Here is a 26,651-nt window from a genome sequence, read left to right on the forward strand (position 1 = left end):
TAGATACAAATCTGGCCCTTCAACTTTTGTTACACTTAGTATTTAGTAAACAATCAGAGCTGATGCGCGTATTGAATTCTGCCATTATAATATCAAACTCATTTGTTTCTCATATCTGTCTATAAAGTCAACAACATCCTCGTCTACGCGCAAAAAGGATAAGTAGGATTATCAACACTCTTAAAATAATGTTCAAAGGTATCTATTGATGTATTTAATATTCTTGATATAAGCACTACCTTTTGACATATTCAAGTATGTTCTTGCATTTCCAAATCTAAATCTCATTTATTTTAGTTGTTTGTAATTTATCATAATATAATCTACTTTGATGTACACATCTCATTTGTCGAATTAGCATCTTATATCCTTTGATTACACGATAGTTAGTTATCTAGTTTATCCTGGTTTGATAAGTTATGAACAAGCATACGGTTGTCCGAAGGAATCAAAACGTGCCAAGTACATTCACAAATATACCTGGTATTGTTAAAGACGTGCCCTAGATAAGAAGGAAATCATGACACTGAATATGAATTATCTCATGACGTTGAATTGGCACATATATGGATAAATCATCACATTTAAGCTGATGCAGTTATTTTGTTATTTACAACAGCAACATCAGCAACAACATCATCAACAACAACAACAACAATAACAACAACAATAATAATAATAATAATAATAATAATAATAATAAAAATAATAATAATAATAATACAACAATAAACCACAACCATAATAATACTTTCTACAGAAATAGGGATCCAGGCTTAAGCAGGCTGCTAATTTGTTTGCATAAGACAATTTGCTCAGACTATTTAAAACGTTTAGTGCAGCTCTAAAAATATTATTCATTAAAAGGGGATACCCATGAATTGTACATTTCATTTTGTAAATACGTTATGGTCTTATTGCTGGTGAAATATAAAAATATATCGGTCTTTTCCTAGTAAAAACTTTTTTTTCTAAAATGTTGACGCAAACGTTGTACCGGTATTATTGTACGGTCCAGCAAATCTGGGTTTACACAGATAGGAAAGTAAAGAAAGACACCATACCATGCCTGCAATGTTTTTATCAGGTTCTCAATTGACATGTTATGCTCCAATTTGAGGTGAATGTCATCGTTTCCCATTGTAAATATATTCTTATTAACGTGCTTTATAATACTGGTTAAATATTTTACGTTTGCCAAAATACAGATGTGATTATAAATGCTATGCAATGTTAAAATTCCTAGACTTTGTTGACTAGGTAATCCACTTATGAGTCATTTAATATCAAATGGTTTAAATGTTGTTAAAGAAACTCAGCCTACTAATGGAAACTGTTTTATAATAGAATACAAACAAGGACTTTACTATTAATATATACAAATATGGATGGGCATCGTATAAATAGTGATTAACTGAAAATGAATGCAGGATATAAACATAATTTTGAGACTGATTCTTAGGTTAATTATCTCTGTAAAATAAAATGTCTTTATACAGATGTTGAAAAACAATCAAGATTTTGTCAATATTGTAAATTTTCTGTTGGTATATTCTTTATATAACATTATTAGACAAGAGTACATATATAGCATATATTTGAAATTTTGAATAGTTATGTGAAAAACTACAGAAGTGTGCACAGTAGTTGAAAGTTAAAATATAAACCCTGTTTTATGGCACAGGGTAAACGTCAAAGACATAGAACACAAAAACAAACAATCACCAACCAGAAACACGGAACAACATGAAACCAAATATAAAACAGATTGAAATATTGATATTGAGTAAGATTGAACATGCGAATATGGAACGGCAAGTTTTATTTTCATCATTTAAGAAAATAAAAAAATAGCTTTTCAACAGTGAACTTTATTCCCTAAATTTCAGTGACAATATGAGACCCTTTTCTTGATATTATTTTATATTACGTTTATATATCATATTACTTTATATCAGTTCCATACTCACTTATTTGCAAGTGCAATATTGGAATATATGCACTGTTCAATGTTCGCATGGCCCGGTTACCATTGTTTGTTCACCATTGCATCACCACTGTGAAATGTTGTTCTACTAGAACAGTTTTTAAGGTGTTTTGGTACATAATTTTATTGTATGTATTGCCCTTCAATCAGGCTTGCTGTTCCTGTAAATCAGAAAAACACAAAGCCGTGCAGTTAACACTTTTGGAACATGTCACTTGACCATCTTTATTTAATATTTGTGTTCATTTGTATTTGCTTGTCGCCATGAATATGTCTGTAACATATAAATTTATTCCGATTAGCCATTTAACTTTGGAACTTTGACAATCACTTTTGCAAAGTTCTTTAATACTTTCGCTCGTTTTCCGTTTTGTACGTTTATGAACTCTGCTTAATATGCAACTTCTAAGCGTTTGTACTAGAGTTTCTGTTTCGTTTAAACTCAGTTCGCAATTATTTAGGAAAGCACCTCAAACTCTATCCATATTCATTTGCTTATCATAACAGTGAAATGTGTTTAGATACATGAGTATAATAAACTAAGTTGACTGCAATTGATCCAATATTGTACATTCGTAAGAGTTTTGAGTAACTTAGTAGCACCTTGTATATACATGTATTCTAATAAAACGACTATTTTGTGACTTTTAATCCAACAAAATGCATGTAGTAATGTATCTAACGAATGTTAAATAAGGTTATATGCTATACACGTATAATTAATAGGTTTATTAATATTTCTTTAGCTTTTACACTCTTTAATGATATTAACGATACAATAGATGTATTTGTTTATCTCATAAACCAAGAAGTGTTTGTGAAACGTTTAACGCACTAATGACATTATTTCTTTACAACGATGAATGACATATTACTGCCGTAAGATAAACTGATAGCTTTCGCGTATTCTTTCGTTTTTACCACTTACTTTTCGCAATAATTTTCTAGCTTTCTAGTTAATATTCGCGATACTTTTTAGGTAAGATAAATATCATAAGACTAAAAACAGTCTACGAATCTTATCTAGTTAGCCAGTTAGTAAGTTAGCTACTAAGTGGAATTCGAAAATCATATCTAGTTAACCAGTTACTGCTAAAAGCCAAAATTCCATATATAAATAAGCGGTAACACGAATGTGAATGTTAACAGGCTATCTTACGGCAGTTATATGCCACCATACATATGCAATATTGTGTCTTAGCTAATTTAAACTAAATGTTAAAGAAGTTCATGAATTCTTTTAACAGGGACATTTCAATTATTTACTTATTTACAAGCTAGGTAAATATTTTATTGTAACAATATAGTACACATAAAAATAACAGGTATCACAAAAAACATGTTCATGTATACTAAGCTGTGTTATGTTTATTTAAGCTATAATCTTTTTAAGATCTACATATCTTGGACGCTGGTTGCGGAACAGGGCTGTATTCCCGGGCAATGCTCGACATGGGAGTTGGAAAAATGTCCCTACTTGATGCTTCTGAAGATATGCCTACAGTTGCAAGAATTAAACTTGCGGATGAAATAAAAGATGGTATGCAAAAACGGACCTTCATCCAACATTTTCCAACAATTGTTTATATATATAATGTGGTAATATCAGCTAAGTAATTGTGTTCTGGGGTTGGAGAAAGTACAAAATACATAACGGAAAAGAATGGACATAGAATTGAGATTGTTCATCGCCTCTTATACCGGCTTCAGTGGTATGTTATATTCAATGTTACCGAAGGACCAGAACGAACTACACTTTCGCGACTGTGGACGAATATTTAAATCCAATATTATAGTTTCTACTTTTCTGTTTCAGGAACAGTTTCGGAAATTGTGAACGACACCATGCCGTGTTTACCGTTTGGCGACAGAACCTTTGATGGCATTCTTTTAAATACGGTACATTACCGAATTACTTTAAGTTGACACGTGTGTGTCTTTATTTATGTAACATTTTATAGGAAAACTATTCGGTATGACCATTTTCACTTTAGTATCTGTTTATTCTTTTTATTTGTCAGAACTTGTTTGTCAACAGCATTTCCCCCAAAGTGTAGACCTAGTACACATGTTAGAAAATGCTTCCATCTCCTGTGAATAACTTTAATAGCTTTTGTTTGCAACGTTTATGGCCAAAGACAATATGTCAATTTGCCAATTAGTTGTTTCTTCTTCAATCGCCGTTATAACACATGCATGGAAAACATCGTTGTACTGTACCCGTCTGGTGTGTCAGTGTCACTCAAGGATTACAACAATTGTATTCATGCATTATTCAATGAAACTACAGGGTTAAATGCAGTATACAATGAAAACTGCTGGGACAAATGTAGTAATACTATGAAAACTACAGGGGCAAATGAAGTAATACATTGAAAACTACAGGGGCAAAAGTAGTAATACTATTAAAACTACAGGGGCAAATGAAGTAAAACAATGAAAACTACAGGGGCAAATGAAGAAATACAATGGAAACTACAGGGGCAAATGAAGTAATACATTGAAAACTACAGGGATAAATGTAGTAATACAATAAAAAATGCAGGGACATAAGGGACATAAAACATTAGTTAAAAATAAACCCTGTGTTGAGGCACAAGGCAAGAGTCAAAACGATTGTGAGCTAGATACACACACGTATAGTTATATGTAATGCAATAAGCACCTATGTCTTTTCAGGTACTACACCATTTACAAAAGGATAGAAGTTTTTCTACTGCCGTCGATACCCTTAAAGAAGCCCACAGGGTTTTACAGATTAATGGCGTTATAGCAGTGACCCTTGGTTTTCGATCGAACATGGCGAATACATGGTTTTCTCAGCTTGTACCCGAGTGCACAAATCGAATAAGCGACCTTTTGCTATCAGAAAATGACTGTAGACAATTATTTTCAGAAGCTGGTTTAAAATGCTTAGTACATGTAAATTTCCTAGGATTTGGAATTTTCAGTGACAAAGACTACTATGATTACGATGGGATTTTAAGTGATGATTGGGTTAACAGTACCGTTATGTTTGATGAACCATCTAAAGATGAGCTTGAGAAGGTCAGAGAGGAAGTGAAATTTCTGAGGATGAGGGGGGGAATAAAGGAATGGATCGAAGTGCACGACCAAACAAAACGATATGGATTCATGTCTCTCTTTCTATACCAAACAATTTAAAAGGACAAAGATAAGCGATGCAAAATTAGAGAATCTTTTGCCCACATATGATTCGTTTGAACCATAGACACTGCCTTCCACAAACAAAACTTGTTACATATATGTTTAACAATACACTTACAGCTAAACTGTGAACAAGCAAAAACATGATGCATTTTTCATTTAATAATCGTGACTTTTAAAAATAAATGAAGAGAAAACATTCCCTATGGCAAACTATTCGAAACAATCCGCAATATTTATATATATAAATATACGTGTTGCCAAGTAAGAAAGCACGTGTATATAGCAAAAACAAGATCGTATTAGTAAGGAGAGAAACAACAAAATTAATCTAACGATGCTTAAAGTTTGTTTAAATATGTTTGGGTACCTAACTTGTGCTACGGAACAAGGTTTATATTACATAAAATGCTAGTGGGCCTGTCCCTGTAGTTTGCATTCTGTTATCTTGTTACTTTATCTTAGCAAAATAATTATTTATTATTTAATGTTTGTTCAAAAAAGAGAGACGGAGAAATGCCATATTTGCAGTAATCAGAAGACCAAAATGTCAACGAACTAAACAGTTAGGATACCAATATCAATGCTACTATTGTTTCTTGAAGGCTATGTGAATCGCGCCATTTTGTAAAAGATGAACAGTAATTTCAAAATAATTGAATCAGCGATACAATTGACAAAGTTAGTGCCAGGATATTTGTAGTTCTATTGAACTTTTTTTCACAGTTAATGGCAGATTCTCCAGCACTCTTTAAATGATATTTAATTATGTACCATCTACATAAATCTGTAAATAAATTGCTTATCAATACGGTGACCACATTTGATACAAGCGCATTTACCTAATGAAGGGACTATACATGCTTTTGTTTCGTTTCAAAGGTTAACTGAAGGAGTACCATAATGATGAATTTGAAGTATATTCAACAAAACAGAACATTTACTTACCAGGTCTTATATACTCATGTGGCCGAATATCATGGAAAATGGCGACAAATCCAAACATTCATACATGTGTACAAAACAATCGAGATTTCGAAATAATATACAAGCTAAATAAATATATGTTTAATTCATATACTGTAAACTTCATACGTGTCTGTTAATTTTAGCGAAATGAAGTTGAAAGTATAATATACTTGACAGAAATCGTCATATACTTAAATACTTTGATTTGTTTGATTGATTTGTTCCATTTGCTCTAATTATGTAACTAGGATAAACATTATAACCAAATATATTAATGTATCATTCACATTTGTAATATGCAATTGTAACAACTGTCCTGCTACCTAGCCTATAAATAAGATAAATCAATAACGAATGAATTTCGTACTGAAAGCCAAATTAAGGAGTATAATTTATAAAACGATAAGATAAATCTTAACAGCCGTTTGAAACACTTTTTTAGTTTTATAAACTACATACTGTACTTTACAGTATCTGCAGTATAAATGTATACGTATACATATGAATGTTAGCGTTCATTCATCCTCATTATATCAAACGTATATACAAATGCAAGCACAAATGTTTATTTTTATATTATTATGATGTCTCTTGATATGCAACTCTTTAAACCGAAACTAGTAGAGGTTATAGTTAGTGTTTATCATTTTCGGAAAATCGCCAATATATCTTTTTAAAGATGCACTATTACTCTCAAACAAACATTACCACACTTAACACAATTATTTATATATACACGAATGTTTGAATCAATGTCAAGGAAGGATTCCGAGTTAAATTTGAAAGAAATGTGGAGAAAAAAGGGTATTTATACCTTATGAGACTAGTGGATCAGTGTAAATATTTTAGCATTCACCAATCATTTAATATTTCTAGGTTTTCAGCTATTAAATACGCTGTAAGAATCTTGTTATCAGTATTTAATATTTTCCATAAGTGCATTATTTAGTAAGTAGTTAAAACATTATCGCTCAAAATTCATGTTTGTTATGAAGGTGTATGTATTGATTTTAAATAAGAGTGTCACTTTAAAGGCCGATAAGAACCAGGTAGTAGATTCACGCTGTCATACGCCCATTTTGATTAATTTAAACAAAATGTTGTCGTTTTGGAATTCTGGACTGTTTTAACCCGACTACAGGACTGTCATTTTGAGGTACTTTGTCTGCTTTTTTTAAAAATGTGACAGAAATGAAAAAAACATATATTCATTATTACAAGAATACACTTCGACAATTTAGTTTCGATTTGTATGTAAGAGTTATGCAAAAACAAACTTTTTAACAAAGCTATGAAACACGAGTATATAACAATGTTAACATAATAGGGAACGTTTCTTGATTATCAATTGAAAAGAAAGTTTGAAATTATATTGCCAAATATTAAACAAACACAACTAAGAAACCCCGCATAATTTACTTCCTTGTTTCGTCTTTTATGTCAATTTATGTCAGTGTTGGTACGTTATGAACTATTGATTAAAATCAATTTCCTCTATAGTGTTTTCTTCAAAAATCAAAACGTTTAACTTTCTTACAAACTACTAAGAATGATTTCCCCACTATCTTGACGAAAGGTGCTACAATGTCGTTACTTGTGGCAAGTATTGACTTCGGCACTACATTTTCGGGATGGGCGTACAGCTTCAAGCATGAGTACCACAATAACAAAGATAATATACACACGAAGAACTGGCCCGCAAGCTCGCATATTTCACAGAAAGGTACATTTAAAATATAAACGAGTATCGATCAACATTTAATTTCGTATATTTAGCATATATTAGTCGAGACGATTAAAAATTTCTAAACTTACAAATTGCATCAGCTCAACAGGAACGTGTTATTAGCACACTCTCCTACATTTCTATTGCCAAGGCAAATGGAAGCTGGGCGAAGAACTCATTTACATTTTCCTTTTTGATTTGAACGTATAGGGTTTAGGTCATGCACAACGCGTCCAACGTTTTTAACTATTGAAATGCCTTTGTTATCCAGCACCGACGGTGGTGCTTATTAAACCTGATGGCAAGACGCTTCAATCGTTTGGATATGAAGCAGAATCCAAATACGCTGAGCTGGCTGAAACAGGCGACCACAAGGATTGGTACTACTTCAGACGGTTCAAGATGCTTTTGTTCGATGAAAAGGTACATCTATACGTCTCATAACTTAACAAGAACATATAATTTTTTATTTTGGAAAGTATTTGTGCGAAACCTGTCCTGTAATATGTTCGAGGGTAATTGTCCGATTTGAAAATTCGCACATGAGCGCTTACAATAGAAACCGTAGCAATACAATCAACTACTCCATATGAAAAACGTGTTTGGTAAGTTATATAAACATATAAAACAAAAATGTGTACTTTCATACTGGCCATTGTGAGTAGTAGATTATTGCCGGATCTGGGCCAAAAATCTGAAAAACATGAAAAAACTTGAAAAACATGAAAATCGTTCAATTCTCCATTGAGGAATTGAAAGAATGACCATCGTCTCAAGGTAACGGTTACATTAATGTATGATTCTACCCAAATTCGCTCCCCAAATTCCCCAACGGCCAGGTAAGAGTGCGAGAGATCCCTTAAGCCTCAAGCGCCAGTGTCCATAGGCCAGCGTGTGCACCCCATCCTCCTGAATGACCCGCTTTTCATCGTTTGCGCTCAATGCTATCTTGTTTACCTCCTCCGTGAATATTTCATGACCGTGGCTGCGTATTACATTCATTTTTCGTATCTGCTCTTTTCGACTAAACAGACAGGTCTTGTAGTCATCAAAGCTAATCTCCTTTTTGACCACACTCTGCTTAACACCCTTGCACCGTTTTTATTCGTTAGGCCCCGCCAGAGGCTCGCTACCTTCATACATCCTATAACTGTAAAGCTTAGCTCTTAGGCCTACAGACTCATGCATAATCTTTCCCCCACATTCATCCTTAAACATTCCTACAAACATTTTGTTCACACCAGACTTGATACCAGATGGGTGATCAGCTGGGAAGTTGCTGGTATCAAACATTTGTTCTACATTTTCATTTATATCTGCGTAAAAGTCCTCAGTTTTTATCTCGTATGCTAAACTGTCAGTGTCAGTAAACAGGGACGAGCCCTTAGCGCCGGACGTGCCATAAGCGTCCAAAATGTAGTTAGGTTTGATATAGTAGTAGTGAAATTCATACATCAAGGTTTTGCTCAGGTCAAGAATACACATCCCCAAGTAAACCGGCTTGTCAAACCTAATCTTTGTCTTTTTCATATGTACCGCTACAAGGTTTTCATCGAAGATGGTACAATGTTTGTAGTTTGGCTTTGCAGATAATTTTACGGCCTTTGTCTCGTTGTTGACTAGCCTAATGTCAACCCTGTTTCGGATGTTTTCCATAGTTTTTCCAAAAACAGAGTTGTTCATGAGCTTAAAAAAGTCCTTTTCAAAGTCATTGGTTGCTTTAGCTCGAAGAGATGTGTTGAGTTCAATGTACTGTCTGAGCCAAGTACTTTCGATAAATTTGATACCTCTATGGATCTTTGTTATTTTAAACCCAAGCTTTCATAGAGCTTAAGATTTTCGTAAAGCACTACGTATTTAGTTTTGTTATTGAGATTAGGAATTAGTTTTTCAGCCTTATTTACAGTGACTCGTTCTGGGGCTAGAGGGTAGTCGTTATGTAAATCATGTAAGTCTTCGGGATACTCTAAATCTACTTCGAGGAAGCATGTCTCCTGTTTCCAATCCTCGAGTTCGCTTTCACTCATCCACTTTAAACCACTTGTGGGTAAAGGCTTGCTCATGGCCCATCCATACAGATTGTTTGCATCGAGATAATGTAGATACGTACTATCCTTTTTAGGGTCAAACTCATCCCCCATGCATTTATTATTGTCGTTTCCATACCCTGTCATGATGGTTGAAACGCCTCCTGTAATCCCCTTTCCAATCATGAGTAACATGTCTGGATCGCTTATCAATTCTAACTCAACCTCAGTCAATTTCAACGCAGCGTCCTAAGCCAAACCTGGTGCTGTATAATACCAGGCTGGGTCTAGGTTATAGTTTGTTAAGCATACATCACGGAAGGTCTCAAATACATCTGCCAGAAGCAATACATCTGACGTGATATACATATTGTGATAGTCTCCCATCGTCTTACATTCAAACTCTTTCCAGACCTGTTGCGCGTGTACATAGTCTTCGTCCGAAATGTCATCGCCACTCAGCTTGGAATAAAACTCGTTTTTTGGTGGTAACTGCGTTTCAGCCAACTTTTCAAGACCATCGACGTAATCATAGGGATAGACACTCTTACGTTTTAGCAGCGCTTTGTGTGTCAAACTCAACTGCTTACCTTTATATTTACCATTTATGCCCGATGCTCCGCATTCCAAGTTTACAAATTGATCTTTCTGAAGGTTACCGACCAGTTTATCTAGACTAGAAGCCATGAACTTGAAGCTGTCAATAAACCGCAGCTTATGCTTTACTTCCTTCTCTTCCCCCTTTTTTGTCAGTATAATAGTCAATTACATACTGTTTGGTGAATGAGATGTATTTTTCTTTGTTGTTAGGGACGCAGTTAATATTACCCTCAAATTTGCCTTAAGTTCTTAATGAAAAGGTGGGAGTCATACCCACTCAGGTTGTGAAAAACAACGGGGGTTAACTTAGGTTTTCTGTACTTGAGGTTGCAATCGTTGTGAGCAGCTCCTCTGTACTTACCAGAAAAATGGCAGTGATCTCTTACCCTCTTATCATTTTTATCAAAAACTCCTTGACATATCCAGCATACTGTTTCCTTCTCGAAATCTCTTTGCTGTTTTTGGAGATGATCATCTTAGCATGTCCACATTTTGTTCCAGGCTGTGAACAAAGATCTGAGATACATCCTCATCTTCAATTTGCTTCGTGTAAATGACTGGATTTTGCTTGTAGTAACAAAACCCACTAGGTGTATGCTTTTGATACTGTTTGGTGTAAGAATCGTAGGGGTAGGGTTGAGCTGTATCCAACTTTTGTGCGAAGCTTTCAAAGTCAGCATACACAATAAAGGGCACCCTCATTGACTTGAAAAAGTGTTTAAAATTTAAGGTTGATCCTTTTTTCGGCATTTCAATCTTTACAGCATCATTGGAGTCGCAGTACTCTTTATGCTTACTTAAGAAATCCTCTGAGATGAATGAGTTAAGGCAACGGAGACAGTCATGTCTTGTGTGTTCGTTTTTACTCGATTGAGCGGACAACAATCTGTTCATGCTCTTAATGAGACAGTATTTTTTTCCCCATCATCTATAAGTAAAAGGTTAACGCAAGTGTTATGCTCATGCTTGCTAACTCTAAGAGGATAGATGTCTCCATTTTCATAGCCGTAGACATTGACAGAGATGGTGGCATTTTGTCTTTCAAACCTATCTATCGCCTTTAGGGTAACCGGATACTCAATACCATTCATATTTAAGAGATCTTTATGATCCTTAGTGATTTTTGATACGTTCTGCATGCTTTTCGATAGGTTTCAACGCTCGCAATACACTCCACATAAAGCACATGTCATCCTCGTTTTTCATGTTTGTGATTGCCTTTTTCGATGCAAGCTTTTGGGGGAGTGGAATATAAGAGTTACCTCGCAGTGGTTCATACTTGACTGTATGAATCTCCAGACTGATGGTCTCTTTGAAGACCCAATTACTACCCTGTCTTTGAAAGTTTGATATTGCTTCCATAATCCTATCAGTCATTGTGGTATACAGATCGCTCGCATCTGTTCCTTCTAGATTAACCTCAATATTAGAGTGAAATGATGCAGGCTCTGATATAGCATCACCCGTTAGTATACTAGTTCTCTCCATCCTACAGTTAAGGATTACTTTAATTTTTGTCATACGGTTCGCGGAAATAAGTCTAACAACATCGGGTCTTACAGCATCTAAAAATGTTTGTGGGATGTACTCGCTTCTTCCTTCAATCTCGTATTGCGTAGGAAATCTTCTTAAAGCCGACCTACTTTCCTTAACTTCGAAAGGTTTCACTTTCTTGTATGTCTTTTTCACATGCTCTTTGACCTCATCCAATGTTCGGCTGAGGTTTGCGGCTCAACATAATCACTAAGCCATTCAGTAAATTATATTGCCTTGTTTTTAATAAACTGAGGCGTCACACGTGTTGCTGCCTGTTTGATAAACTGAGGTGTTACATTCAATACAGTATTCAAAGCTGTAAGTCATTTTCATAAAATTTAATTTTTTCATAAATTCATCAAGATTGGCAAGAAGTGCTCCGCATTACATATGATGAATATATTTCATCATATGTAAATAACCTATTCCGATTTGGCATGAAGTGGCATTTAGTCTTTATCCTCCCCCTCCTCAACTTTAACTAGGTACTTTTTATTCCAAACCCTATTATTCCAAAATGTTATGGTTCTTGGTGACTTTTTGATGAAACGAGCTGCCTTGTAGATGGATGGAAATTTATACTCCTTATCTAATGTGACATCCGTTAATGTCACATGCTTCGGGTTGTTTCTGATTGTCTTTAGTTGCGTCTGCGACTCCATAACCTCCTCAGGTAGAATACCTCTTTTTCCAACAGCTCTATCAATTGAGGTTTGTTACAGCGAAAGTAGCCTTCTGTTTTGTTGTCTTTCAAGATCTGTCTTAGTACTGATAGTTTGGTTGCCATTTTATATATAAATACATTTTCTTTAAGTCATTTTCAAGATTTGTTTGGTTTGGCATGCTCCCTTAATAGATAACACTCATCTTCTCTCCGTCTGACTGAAATGAGAGCATTTTATCCGAGATGACTAGAGCAAATGCTTGTGAATCCGCGCGTACATTTGCATTGAACTGCGCTTTGACCTTCATGTCTGTCATAGAGGTCTTTAGCCTCTCATTCTGCTTGCTCACATCAAACACAAAGAGTGGGTATAAATCCTTGTAATCGCTCGGAGTGATGTTCTGATTACTCACCAACTCATCCATGTGAAAAAAGTTGGATCTGAATGCCGCAGCGTCACCATATACCCGACTACTGTTGCTTAATAAATGAAATATTGTAATCAATAGCGGGGTACTGGTTTCATTTAACGTGACGTGCATGTTACTCACATTAACGTTGTCAAAGATAGCCGGATTCTTCGTCTGATCGTTATCTATTGCAGTCTGGAATCCAACAATAATCCAACGAGGTTTTTCTGGTGAAGACTTGACACCCAGTCTCCAGGTAAAGCTGGTGCTCTGATGGACGGTGATGTTTTCACATTGTCTCATTCGGTAACCAACTGGTAGAGTCACCTTAGATTGAATCGTCTTGTATAGCTGAAACTTTTCAGCATCAGCTGGTGGCACGTGTGGCATAAACCATGAAAGCTTATCAAGTGTTACTTTACCAACCCCCAGATTTGGTTCCTCACCTGCTAATCGGATATTGCATCATTATTACCCTTTCTGGTGAGAGTCAACGTTTGCCTCATCCCATACAGGATTTTATTGTAATCCTCACAAAATCCGAATATATGCTTGAGAGGTATCCTGAAACAAAAGGTTCTTTTAGGATTTGGAAATTTAATGATGTACTGATGTCGAATAGTAAGCCCTGTATTATTTTCAAGAGTGTGTTCATCTAGAGCAGCCGCCGTGTCTTTAAACCACAGCTGATTTAACCCCTGACTTTTGCTAAAGTCATCTGGATATTTTAACAAACCTAACATGGTAGTCCCCTGCCCCGGAGAATTGATAGATTCACTATCTTGCGAAGAGATCTGATATTTGATGTTACTAAACAAATACATAATTGCATTGCTTGTTAGAGAAACGACATCACCATTAGCATATGCTGTGCCATCAGCCTTTGTGAGTCTACCTTCGACAAGGAGATAGGACTCACTCGGATGTGTGAATATATCTTGCGTCTCGATGCTGATTCTGATCTCAATACCAGGATTGTTTAGACTTGCCCCAGTAACAGGTTCATACTCTTTGTGTTCGTATGGTTCAATACTTTCATCTTTTATAGATGCCTCAGTAAAATTTAGAATGTCTAGATTACTCATTTTTTTAAATAACAAGATATTTTTTTTCAACTCATTTACGAGAGTAAAACAAATTTAATCACCATATTCAGATTTAGTTGTGGGGTTGCCTTTGCACCTGCGAGGTATATGCTCCTAAGATTAAAGTATTTTACCCTATTGACCTTAAATCCCATATTTTTCTTAATCTTTGGATAAATCCTATTACCATATACAAGCGTTACCTTATCCAGACCTTCCTCATCTACTAGGTATTCATTTACCTTTTCCTCTATTTCTTTCATCTTGTTCACATGCTTTTCTACCAATGTGATATGAACTGGGTCGGTGCCATACTTACCCTTTTGAACAGCTCCCGTCTCATCTTCACCACTCAGTTTTATCACCGCATTTTAATGATGATAAACGCAGACTGATGCTTGGGATAGTCAACTCTTTTGAAATCTAGATAAATCATGTTTTTAATAGAATTTTGATTTCTTTAACTCATTTTAAAACTTTTCAGAATCTACCATTCAACTTTCGAACAAGATCTTGTATAGCTAAGGCATTTTGATTGGCCCCTGAACCATTAATTAAGGAGTTGATGTTTTCCGAACGCAAAGCGTGGCTTTGACGGGGTTTGTAAGTTGCGTGGTGTAGAGCACCCGGCGCGGAGCTCTGCATCACCGTAAAAAAAATACTTAAGATTTCATTTGCCCTTTCTTTATGGTTTTGTTTTGGGACAAGCATTTTAGTCACCCCCCTTTCAACAAGTTTGGTACCCGCATCAATAGCCGCTTTTTGTCCTATCTGTAAAGCCTTCTTTGACCCTTCTCTAGCAATACCTAAGCTGACATCTCCTATAGCTTTTGCTGCTGTAAATGAAAACACTCTTGAAAGCATACTCGCAACAGAATCAAGGATTCCGGAGCCGCCAATAACATACCGACGTTTAAATCCGCGATTTTTTATAATCAACATGCTGTTTTATAGTTGCGAAAAAATCTTTTTAACTGTATCATTGTTTACTTTTTGACTCTTCAACTGATTTAAAATTGATACTATCTCATCCTTTACTCCGGTATTTCCCGCCTTCATGCTTGCCAACAGTAGTTCAACACGGTCTAGTAGTACGTCTGTGGATGATGGATATCCCACCCCTTCCCCAAACTGTTGGTCCTGCAATCGTTCTGCCCAAATATCTTTCAAGAGATTCCACTTCCAACTCTTACTCGCTATTGGTTGATTTACATTAGGGTTATTTCCTCTGTGTAATGTGTTCGTGTTGTACATTATATCAGCATACGTCTCATAGTCTTGATATGTGTAAACCTTATCACCCGGCACTTTACTTATCAATAATTCCCATAGAACTGGTGTTCCATCATACTCTTTATCTCCAATAACTATACTGTCATCGACTATCGCTATAGTTTTATCACCAATGAAAAAGTTTCCATGTTTATCATATATCCCGTACGTATTGTCAACACCATCCTTTGATGCAAACTTTCTCAAGTACTGTTCCGCAATAGGACCAATAAAGTTGGTTTCTTGAGTTTGAGAGACTTCAGGCTCCTGCATCTTGATACTCGGAAACTGAGGAAATGAGAAGGACTCGTTGCTCGCTATCGCAGTTGGAGTATCTTCAACCCCCTTTTAATAGGTTAAAGCTTACTAAGAATATCCTCAGTCATCTCCCGCTGAGTCGATGTCACGGGTTTAAAAAACTTAGAGAGTTCACCTTGCATATTTCGTTTATCTACACGCTCGGTGATATAGTTTTGCTGAATGTTTCGTTTGGTTTTTAGATACTCTTGAACAATAAAGTCCCTCTTCTTCGGGTCTGTTATTTTTAGAAACGACATTTTTATAGGGCTAGATTTTTTTTCTTACTTCGAATTTTACCGAACTACCACGGAAATAAAACGGGCTTTAGTATCCGAGCAAAGTAGAACATAGTCATGTATATATAGCCCGCAATAGACATAGAGTTTTTGCAACTGTTAATTAAGTTGTGTAATGGCGGTTTGAATGTTTTTACTAGCTTAGTATGCCAACAAATTGCTTGGTAAGTAGTACCAAAAAGAAGGGCTTGAAAAGAACCGGAAGCTCTAAATAAGTTTGATTTGTATGCGAAATTCGAGCAAGCCAGACGAAGAATGTTTGTAGTTCGTCCCCATATTTGGTCGTACCTGTTATTTCCATGCATTCGGCTTTATATATCAATGTGTGCATAATTACGTCCTAAAGCATACCGAAAATGTCCTATTAAACGTGCCAGGGCTCTTTTTGGTCTATTTTCTGAATCTGTGACATGGGCAATGCTAACCTTAACCTAATACTTCCGAGAAAAAAACATTCATACGGCTGTCAATTTATAGCATCTGCTGACATCACGCATATGCATATGCGGAAAGACCATACCCTATTGTCTCGTTTGAAAGGTGGGATGAAATTTCTGAAAGATGTGTATTGATATATTGACGCCATATGTTCAGTAGACCATTGTATTAATTTATACAGTAGGGTATGTATACAGCTACGATTCATCGGATACTGATCGGTATTTCGAGATTTCGACTAAAATTTTTAATAATTCAAAAAGTTGCTGATTGAGGAAAAAAAGTTTTTTCAGCGCCCATGGTTCTTAATGACACGGCTTATGCCCGTTCAAAAGGACATAAACGGTTATTTCCTAATTTAGTTGGATGGTGGTGTTATTTTCGTAAGGCCTAAAATAGTTGTAGTTCCGGTTACCCAACCCACCGTCTTTAAAAACTGTCGACAAAAATAGTCGATGACAATACTATTTTAGAGTTATATACTTTATCATTGCTTAGCAACAATGACTTCCGTTTCAAATTGCGTCGAAATGCAATTTCGATAGCCTTTACTGCATGCTACCAGCAAGAAGCTAAAAAATACTTAAGCTTATTCCACAAAACAAGTCCATCAGCAATCCTACCTATCTCAGTGAATAATAAAGTTAAATCAAATTGATGGTTTCAACAATCAGCTCACACTAAATACAAAAAATCCCTACCTACCGACCATATTTTTGAGCCCGGTAGAGGGAGCATAACTGTCTTGTTTTAGGGCTAACGTACATGCTTGTTTACTAGCAGAAATTCTACCATCATTTGATTGACGAACACAGACATGTTATTATAATTCGTCACGCGACCTGAAATACCGAAACTCTCCGACGTTTTACGGAAGCACTGAAAAATGGGCTATTGTGAAGAAAGTTATGTAAACATAAAATGAATATATTAACTTTTTTCACAAAATTTAAACTTAGCCAATCAATGAACGTGAACCAAGGTTGGCACTGATTGTAGAACATATGGATTTCCATTGAACATTTTGTAGAAACATTATTATTTTTACCTTTATTTTGCGCTTAAAAACATGATTCCTTTGAAGACATCATTTCATGCGAACTTTGACAGACCATTTCCGAACTCTAAACAGTCCTTATAGCTACTAGTTAGCCCCTGCATTAGTCCAAATACTTGTACGCGGGCGGATTTTTTATATGGCAAATCGTTAAGGGATAAGAAGAATCTCGTATTTAGCGTTTATTATTGTAGACTAGCCTCTGCATTAGACCGGACTATCAATAATCTAGTGAATGTCATTCAGGCGCCAATGGCAAATCTGCTGATGATCAGAGAGTAATAAAATTTCTTGGTGCCGAAAACACATACTTTAAATAAATTACTTTAATCTTAGTATGTTTGGCTTATATTATTCATAGTTTCTTCCTGCAAATTTTTTTATCATTATTCCGTTTGATGCAGCGCACCTCTGGGCACACAACTATGAAACATTTTACTGTATGTAGTAAATATGGACTAACTCTGTAAATGATAACTATTTAACAAATGTTTAGTAATTATTTTAATAAGCCTAATCCGGGATCACTTTTATATGTTGATATTTGAGGTGCTTTTGTACACATTCATAGATTGGGCTTCTTAGAGTTAAAAACCTTACGAATAAGTATGTGCATATTTTAAATATATTTCTATTTGGATTGCGTTGGCGTTGCAATGATGCAATGAGATGCCACGAAATTGTGTTGCATGAAATATTTTCTGTCATTTATTCCATCACGGTTAGCGGTAAATTAATGCACATAATGATGTAAATCATTCCACTGAAAGCCTTACTCAGTAACTGGTATTGCTAAAAAGCTAAAAAGCTTCACTTGATTCTTGAACAATCATATAAAAAATAAATTCCTATTGTGTTTTAACGTAATTAACTAATTGGTCATTGCACAACCCGATTTTGCAAACTTAATTGACTGTTTTTATGGTTTGTTATCCGTAAAGGTATTTTAATTGCCTTTAGTTTATTTGGATTTCGTAAAATCCAACATGGCATGTGCCTTAAAATATTCCGGTGCCAGGAACAAGTCCATGAAACTTCTGAAGTCGAAATAGACTGGTAGCCTGATTTTGTTTTCGATACTTTTTTAAGAAGTGATCGTAGGCACGTCGATCTGAACAGTTTTGAAACCGCAATATCGTTCATGCATATGCTATATAATCAACAAATGTGTTCAATATCGAATTAATTTAAAATGCGAACACCATAAGCACAATTACTTTTGAACAATGAATATTTCGATAATGTATACTTTGGAACTCTTTTTAGGTAGGATTCACACTTCACTTTTTCTAAAACGATTATTTGGCTTTACATAAAGGCGTGGAATGATATCTTAATTTCAATTTGTGCATTCCTTGTACTTTGAAATTGATGTTTTTAAAGAACATACTGCAATTATTGGTGGAAAACATTGGCGTTAACAATTTAAGCAAGAACAACCATAACTTATGAAAACAACCCTCATCAGGCCCATGTAGTCATTAAGAAAGCGACATTGCCACAAAAACGTTATGGCTCGTTTTATTCCTAGTAGTGCTGAATTCGGTTACTATTAGCCCCCCAAATAAGGTTCATCCAGTCTCCGGTGTAAACCGCACCCGGCTTATTCACGGCAGTGCAGAAGTCTGCCTTAAGCTATCAAAATGCATTACTGCTCAAGGTTTCTTAAATATCTGCATTTTTTTATTTTTTAAATATACATTTTAGGGGGTTCAAAGGAATGTAACAATCGAGGAAGTCGGCGGGAAAAAGCTCAATGCTATCGACGTATTCTATCATGCCATCAAGTATATCAAAGACGATCTTGTTCAAACGATTAAACAGCAACTTACCGGAGAAGAATTTCAGGAGACTGACATAGCTTGGGTTATAACTGTACCAGCCATTTGGAATGATGCCGCAAAACAGTTTATGAGGACCGCTGCAGAAAAGGTATACTAGTGATGTACATAACGAAGGAGATTTAATAGTCATTAAGGCATTAGTATGTTATACATATCTGAAACATAGTCATATATCAAATTAGATATGTAAAGCTAATTTAAACAAAAATCATCTTATACTTAAGCAAGTGTTTATGATTAAAGTTAATGCTATCTGATATCTTTATGGCTAAACTTAAAGTCGGATGGAATATCGTTATATTTCAGGCTGGCATTGGGAAAGGCAAACTTACACTAGCGTTAGAACCGGAAGCGGCATCGCTATATTGTCGGCATTTGCCTGTAAACAAAAATGTTGGACACTCGGATGCCAGTCTCTACAGTTTTCCTGAGGGCACAAAGTATATGGTTTTGGACGCAGGAGGTAAGCCTAGATATAAGATATATAATTAATTGACAATTCTAAAAGAAAAGAATAACCCTCTAGTAGCAAGAAATTGATTCATTATATATTTGTCTCTCAACGAGACTTGTTCAAGACTTAGAACAGTTCTAGAACTTTTTCACAACTTGAAGAACTGTTCTAGAACTAACCTCCTAGTCCTTGAACTTGGTTCGGAGAACTTGAATATTTCCTAAACATTTGTACAATTATTTGAAAAACTACAAAAACAAGCTCAGTAGCAAAACGTTGAAACATAAGCCCGGTTTAATGGCACGGGGTAAACGCCAAAGACAGAACATTAAATAAGTTATTTATTTCTAAAACCATTTTAATAGATACATGCATGCTTAAAATTACAAAGAGATCAAGGATTTAAATATTTTTAATAGCTTTTGATAGATTTAAACATAGAAAAAGTAGTTTTTTTAGTAAATGAATACATTGTGGTGTACACTTTAATGATTCTAAAGTATTCATATGTAAGATGAAATTTCTCCGTTGATATTTCATTTGCCAGTAGCTTTTAAATTCAGTACAGAAGGACATCTCAGTATTTCATTTATTCTAATGTCATGGATAGTCGAAATTGTATTAAAGTTTAATTAGTTTAATATAAATTATAAGAAAGTATCATTGCACAACTGTTAGGCAAAATATCGTAGCGTTTCTTTCTGGAATACAATCACAGACATTTGACTTATCGAAAATTCAAATGAAATTTAAAAGTCATTTTTTGACATAAATATGTAAAACTTTGGACTGATGCATACTTCCTTAATATACTGTAGAATAATAATTGCCGAGGGACAAGCCCAGTAGTCCAAAAATAAAATGAAACATAAACCCTGTTAATGGGTACAAGGTGAAGGGCTGTTTGTAAACTAAAACAAATATTGAACTAGCCGATTATTACTTTATGAATCACTTAATAGGATACAATGACTCAGAACAAATTAAAATCGATAAGAACATCTTATTCAACCAATCAGTATTGATCTTAAGCCGCTTGTATGTTCTTAGACATTCATGTATGCACGCTACTAAACGTGCTTATTTGTTTTCAGGGGGTACAGTTGACATTACGGTGCACGAAATAGTAAGCGAGAACACAGTCCGTGAATTGCACAAGGCCAGTGGAGGTGCCTGGGGAGGAATCAAAGTGGACGAGGAGTTTGAGAAACTTATTGATGAATTGATAGGTATAAGACAACGCATTATCTAAACAGTATGCAAGTTGCATGGAGCGAGATGCTCATGCATTTAAATCAGAATATGTCCGTTTCCATTTTTCGAACGTGTTTGGCGTGGTAAAGTCTACTATATAATATCTACCAAGATAAGCTCATCTGTAACTTAATAACTTAATAAGTTTGGTCCTTTACAACATGTTGCTGTAAAATATTAAGCTCCCTATTTTATTATTATCATATTTATCCGACCTTCATTCAAAATGCTAATGATATTGTTCGACTTAATGATAAATAGGATTGCTCTTTATAGGGCCCGGTTCAGTGGATGACTTGAAGAGAGAGAGTATGGAGGAATACCTCGACCTGACTCAAGAATTCGAAATTAAGAAAAGGGAAATAGACCCTACCTCTGAGAAACAGGTGTCAATACGAATGCCTTCATTATTTCGTCATTTTGCGATGATTAAGAAGAGAAAGACCTTGGCTGAATTGGTTACAGAGAGTAAGTACAGCGGAAAAGTAGGCGTAACGCGGGACAAATTCCGTCTTGATAAAGATATATCACTTTCGCTCTTCGGCAGCACAACGGAAAGCATAATTGACCATATACAGAACCTCTTAGAAATTCCTATTATATCAGATTGCTCGGCTATACTAATGGTTGGTGGTTTTTCAGAATCCCGTGTACTACAGCACCGAATTAAAAATGCCTTTTCACAATTGCATATCATAATTCCTCAAGATGCAGGATTAGCAGTAATGAAAGGGGCCGTTAGTTTTGGATTCAATCCCTTATTTATAGGAGAGAGAATAGCCAAATATACATACGGAAAACAAGACACACATCTTCAAACTGAAAAATGTTCACACGCACCTACTGATCTACGTACACACTCAGATGGTATTATGTGCAGGAAACTCTTTGAAGTACTTGTTGAAGAAGGATCGTCGTTAAAAATCGATACAGTTGTTGAAACAAAACCTTCTGCACCAATAAAACGAGGCCAAACCTCCATATCAAAAAAAATATATGCATCAACAAATCCAAATGCAAAGCTTGTTACAGATCAGGGTTGCCGAAAAATAGGAAAAATGTCGTTCCCAGTAGATCCGCATTTGTTTGACAGGGGGCATATCTACACAACTTGTTACAAATTTGGAGGCACCGAAATTGAAGTCAGGGTTCGAAACGATGTGACAGGCGAGCTCTACACTTCCACAGTAGACTTTCTTGGATAAAAATATGTAAAGAAGATGTGGGCGGTATTGACTATAAAAACGTTTCGTCCTATGAGCAAGAGAAAATTATTTTCGGAATTAATATTAAAAATAAAAAAATCAAAAAAATCATTGTTTAACTTAAACATTCTTCATCTTGATTAACTGAAATGCTGATTGAATGATTTATATAGCAGTTGAATGTCCATAAGCGAAACAAGACAATACATCAAATCAAAAACGAAGCATAAACTTTAGCAATTTGACGTCATACATAGTAAGCGAAGTATAGAAATAAACGTAACATATCTGAAAATACACCGTACACATTGTGTAAAATCCAATTTGCAGATTATGTAGATATACAAAGAAAGAAAAAGGGGTAACGAGAATTTAAAGTAAATGTGACATGCATTTTAATTAAAAAAAATCATCCTACTGTCTGAAAAAATCTACTTAACTCATTAATGCAGGCATGTTAACAATGCATAATAATTATGACAATACAATTTATTATTCTTTTAGACATGTTATAAATGTGTTATCATCATCAGTGAGTTACTTAGTAACCGCTGTTATTAAAGAAGATAATTTCCCCCACACAAGTTATGCATGGTAAATTACACAAAACTAACATAAATTTGAAGAAACTTTCACTGTTGTATGAATTTAACAAAGTATAACCTGTAATTATTCATGTGATTGTAAAACCTATTAATAAACAGGTAATGTAAGATGATGATTTCAGTAAACTTTGGTTTAAACAGTATTTATTTAAAAAAAAGCATTATAATAATATACAATTTATAGCATACTCAATAATAAATGGTTGACGGAGGTAATAAAACATGGAAGGTAGACAAATGAAAAATGCACAAAATAATTTCGACAGAATTGAGAAGGAAGCTATGGTAGCTTATACTAAGCCCCCCTTCTGTCACTCTTTCAAGCTGCTTGTAATGGTGTTAATGTTGTAATTATTTGTTTATTTATGTAATCGTTATAATTTGATGGATAATTTGAAAGGTGAATGTCAAATAAATAAATTAGTAGGTGGTAAAATGCGCTTGGAGTATGAAAGAGAGTAACGTAAAGAGCAGAGGGGGGGGGGGGGGGGGGAGGGGCTTGGATAGGTCAGGTCAGTTGTTTAGTCAAGGTTGTTCTAATTAATCTTAAGGAAATTATAAACGTTTAGTTTGGCAAATAAAGTGTTGAACGTGATTGAATATCGTTGAGTTTATCTGGTCCGTGGCGTTTTTTCGATCCAACCAATAGAACTTGAAGTGAAAAATAGGCCTAATAGCAGGTAATTGGTCGAATAGGTAGGTGATTCCTTTGTGCATGATACAGGGGACAGGTGAAGAAGAAATCGTAGGTGTCCTGAATTTCACCGCATTGGCAATTTGGGCTATTGATATTGTTTTTTAGAGAACAAATGTACATTAAGATTACTACAGTGCATCCGCAGCCTTGCATGTGTGACACTCAATTTGCGTTCACCCTTATAGTAGAATTGAGGAACTGTTTGTTTATTCTTGTTAAGGTTGAACTTGAAGGAGGGCAATGATGGAGAGGAACGAACTGTTTCCGGAAGTGCATTCCACGACAATAGTAGTTGGTAGAAAATGAATTCGATAACAATTGAGTTTTACAATAAATAATACGAATGTTAACAGAATTCCGAAGATTGTAGGAGGTTGTATCACCAACTCGGGACGGAATAAAAAGAAGTGAGATAGGCCGGCGTAAGGAGATGAAACATCTTGTAAAAAAGGTGTGAGGTTATCCCTTCTCTCCTTCAAAGGTTCAAATCCTGTTCCAATATAAAGATTAGAAATAGGAACGAGCCGTGTTGCTCCGGAGATGATCCGCGCTGCCTCATGCTGAACCTTCTCTAGGTCTTCTTCATCAGCTTGCGTAAGATTATCCCAAGCCACATATTCTAAAAGTGGCCGAATAAATGTTTTATATAGTACTTTTAGCGATTTGCGATCAAGGACATATTTGAATGATCGAATGAGGTAAATACGTTGCCAGGCCTTGGTTTTGACGGACTGAATATGTTCGTTACATGAGGAGTTATTGGAGAGTGTGACGCTCAGATGTTTATAACTATTTGAACATTATCCATAACGATGGGTGGATGTGCCTGTCTGTTTGTTTTTCGGGAGATGAGAAGTGATTCAGTTTTCGCTGGGTTGAACGATACCAGCCACCTTTTAGCCCACATATGGATCTTTTCCATGTCACCATTTAATTGCTGAGCAGATATCAAGGGGTAATCGACAATGATATACAGTTGAACTACGCTATTCCGAACACCGTTTATCCGAAACTATCGCTATTTCGAAATTATTTTTCGGTCCCGATTTTACTCCTTCTTTATTTAACTAAATTTTTGGTCTTTAATCCGAAATCGCTTGTCCGAAATGTACATGGTAGTATTATCTGCAAAAAAGACGTATGGGTGAATTGATTTCACGAACGATATCTTTTATGTAGACAAAAAAGAGTAAGGGTCCAATGATTGAACCTTGCAGAACTCCGGCAGATATTGAAACCGTATCTGACATAGTACCAGACATGACAACGCACTGTTTTCTATCACTGAGATCGAAGTGTGAAAATGAGAGCTTCATGCCATACGCGATCGAAGGCTTTTGAGATGTCGCAGAATACTGCTCGTAATTCTTTACCCTCATCTAGAGCGAGGCAGAATGAATGATAAATAGAGACGAGCTGATAAACAGTGGAATCCTTAGGAACAAAACCTGAGTGAAATTGTGTAAAAAGTCGTTATGACGGAACAAATTGAACATGTATTTATGCAAAATTCTTTCTAGAACCTTACTTATAATACTCAACAGGGATATTATTGGACGGTAATTACTGACGTCTTTGGAATCTGCTTTTTTAAAGATCGCACAGACTTGAGCCAGTTTCCACTGGCTAGGTACCTACCAGAACGAAGAGAGTAATTAAAAAGGTATCGAAGGGGCTTTGAAATTTCGGTTGCTATCTCCCTTAGAACATAGCTGTATACAGGGTCCGGTCCTGTTGCTTTACCAGTATTCAGAACCTTGATTGAGTCAAGAACATCTTGATTGGAAATATCAAAATCCTGCAGGGAAAGGACATCAGAGACAATAAGAATAGGTCTGTTAGGTATAGTTCATGGGTCTGTGATTGGAAAAAGTTATTCAGAAGATTTGCCTTGTCAATGTTTGATTCGCAGACGGTGCCATTGTAGATGAGAGGGGGAATGTGCTGGGATACCAACGTAGGAATAGTAAATTTTTTAATAGTTTTCCAAAAGTCTGTCGTTGAGAGGGTATTAACCCGAAGTATCGAGGCACGTTTTTCATAATGTGTTTGCTTGGCAGTTCTTAAAATATAGTTGGCATGATTGCGTATCAGCCTATAAGCCCGCCAGTGGTGTTCATTGTTCGAGTGTCTGGCTCTTTTATATGCGCTTTGTCTTTGACGGACCAACTTACGAATTTCATTATGAAACTAGGGGGGGGGGGGGGGGGGGGGGGGGGTCCTGAGTGCGAATCGCAATGAACTTATGCGGTATACATATTTCACAAAAGGTTATAAGTTGATTAGTGAAATTTTTAGCGTACATATCGATATTTGTGTGGAAACATGAACTCCAGTCAAAAGATGGCACAAGCGATCGAATTCGACTTAGTCCCCTTGTGAAAATTTTCAGACGTTTAGTTTGAATGTTGATCCAACCGTTTTGTTAAATTTCAATATGCAATAAATAGGGCAGTGATAACGAGCTAACTGATCGAGACATGGTTCCCCTATACCACATTTTAAATTGGCCCATAAAATGAGAGCTTCGAATGTTGTAACCCTTCTCACGTTATAGCTACATGGGTTACAGGCATAAAAACATAACATATGATATATAATGAAAACAAAATCAATGTTCAACCCCAAAAATCGAGTTTTCAGGTTCACATCTGATCAGAGTTATGCGGTTAAATAAGTTACAATGAGTTACAGCAAAGTTTTTGAAAAGTTTGAAAAAGTGTGTTTTTCTATCTGAAATATCGGGTTACGCGGATACATTGGTTACAAGCGGTTACATCGGTTACATCAAAAATTTCCATCAAAAAACGAGTTTCCAGGTCGACATCTGATCAGAGTGATGCGGTTACATTAGTTACAATGAGTCACAGCAATTTTTTTGAAAAGTTTAAAAAAGTGTTTTTTTTCTATCTGAAATATCTGGTTACGCGGTTACATTGGTTACAACTGGTTCCATCGAAACTTTTCAAATTTTAACATCAAAAATCGAGTTTTCAGGTCGACATTTTATCAGAGATATGCGGTGACAATAGTTACAATGAGTATCAGCAAAGTTTT

General features: G+C 35.5%; 1 protein-coding gene and 1 long non-coding RNA gene across 4 annotated transcripts; both read left to right on the plus strand.

The window, feature by feature from the left end:
- The first annotated feature begins 3,802 nt into the window (after positions 1-3,802).
- LOC128223677 (uncharacterized) lies at positions 3,803-5,070 on the plus strand. Its single transcript, XR_008259322.1, has 2 exons — positions 3,803-3,886; positions 4,667-5,070. It is a non-coding gene; the product is annotated as an uncharacterized LOC128223677 (long non-coding RNA).
- Positions 5,071-7,158: 2,088 nt separating this feature from the next.
- On the plus strand, positions 7,159-23,360 carry LOC128224568 (heat shock 70 kDa protein 12A-like). Of its 3 annotated transcripts, none has more exons than XM_052934460.1 (7): positions 7,159-7,280; positions 7,701-7,847; positions 8,122-8,273; positions 19,243-19,467; positions 19,686-19,842; positions 20,928-21,062; positions 21,364-23,360. In XM_052934460.1, exons 2-7 carry the CDS (start codon positions 7,709-7,711, stop codon positions 22,290-22,292), a joined length of 1,737 nt encoding a protein of 578 aa, XP_052790420.1. In that variant the 5' UTR covers positions 7,159-7,280; positions 7,701-7,708; the 3' UTR covers positions 22,293-23,360. The 3 variants fall into 3 exon arrangements, with proteins under 3 accessions (XP_052790420.1, XP_052790421.1, XP_052790419.1); XM_052934461.1 differs by having other exon boundaries at positions 7,166-7,280; positions 7,673-7,847; XM_052934459.1 differs by having other exon boundaries at positions 7,177-7,280; positions 7,625-7,847.
- The last annotated feature ends 3,291 nt before the right edge of the window (positions 23,361-26,651 follow it).

Source organism: Mya arenaria, chromosome 17 (assembly GCF_026914265.1).
Source record: "Mya arenaria isolate MELC-2E11 chromosome 17, ASM2691426v1".
Classification (NCBI taxonomy): Eukaryota; Metazoa; Mollusca; class Bivalvia; order Myida; family Myidae; genus Mya; species Mya arenaria.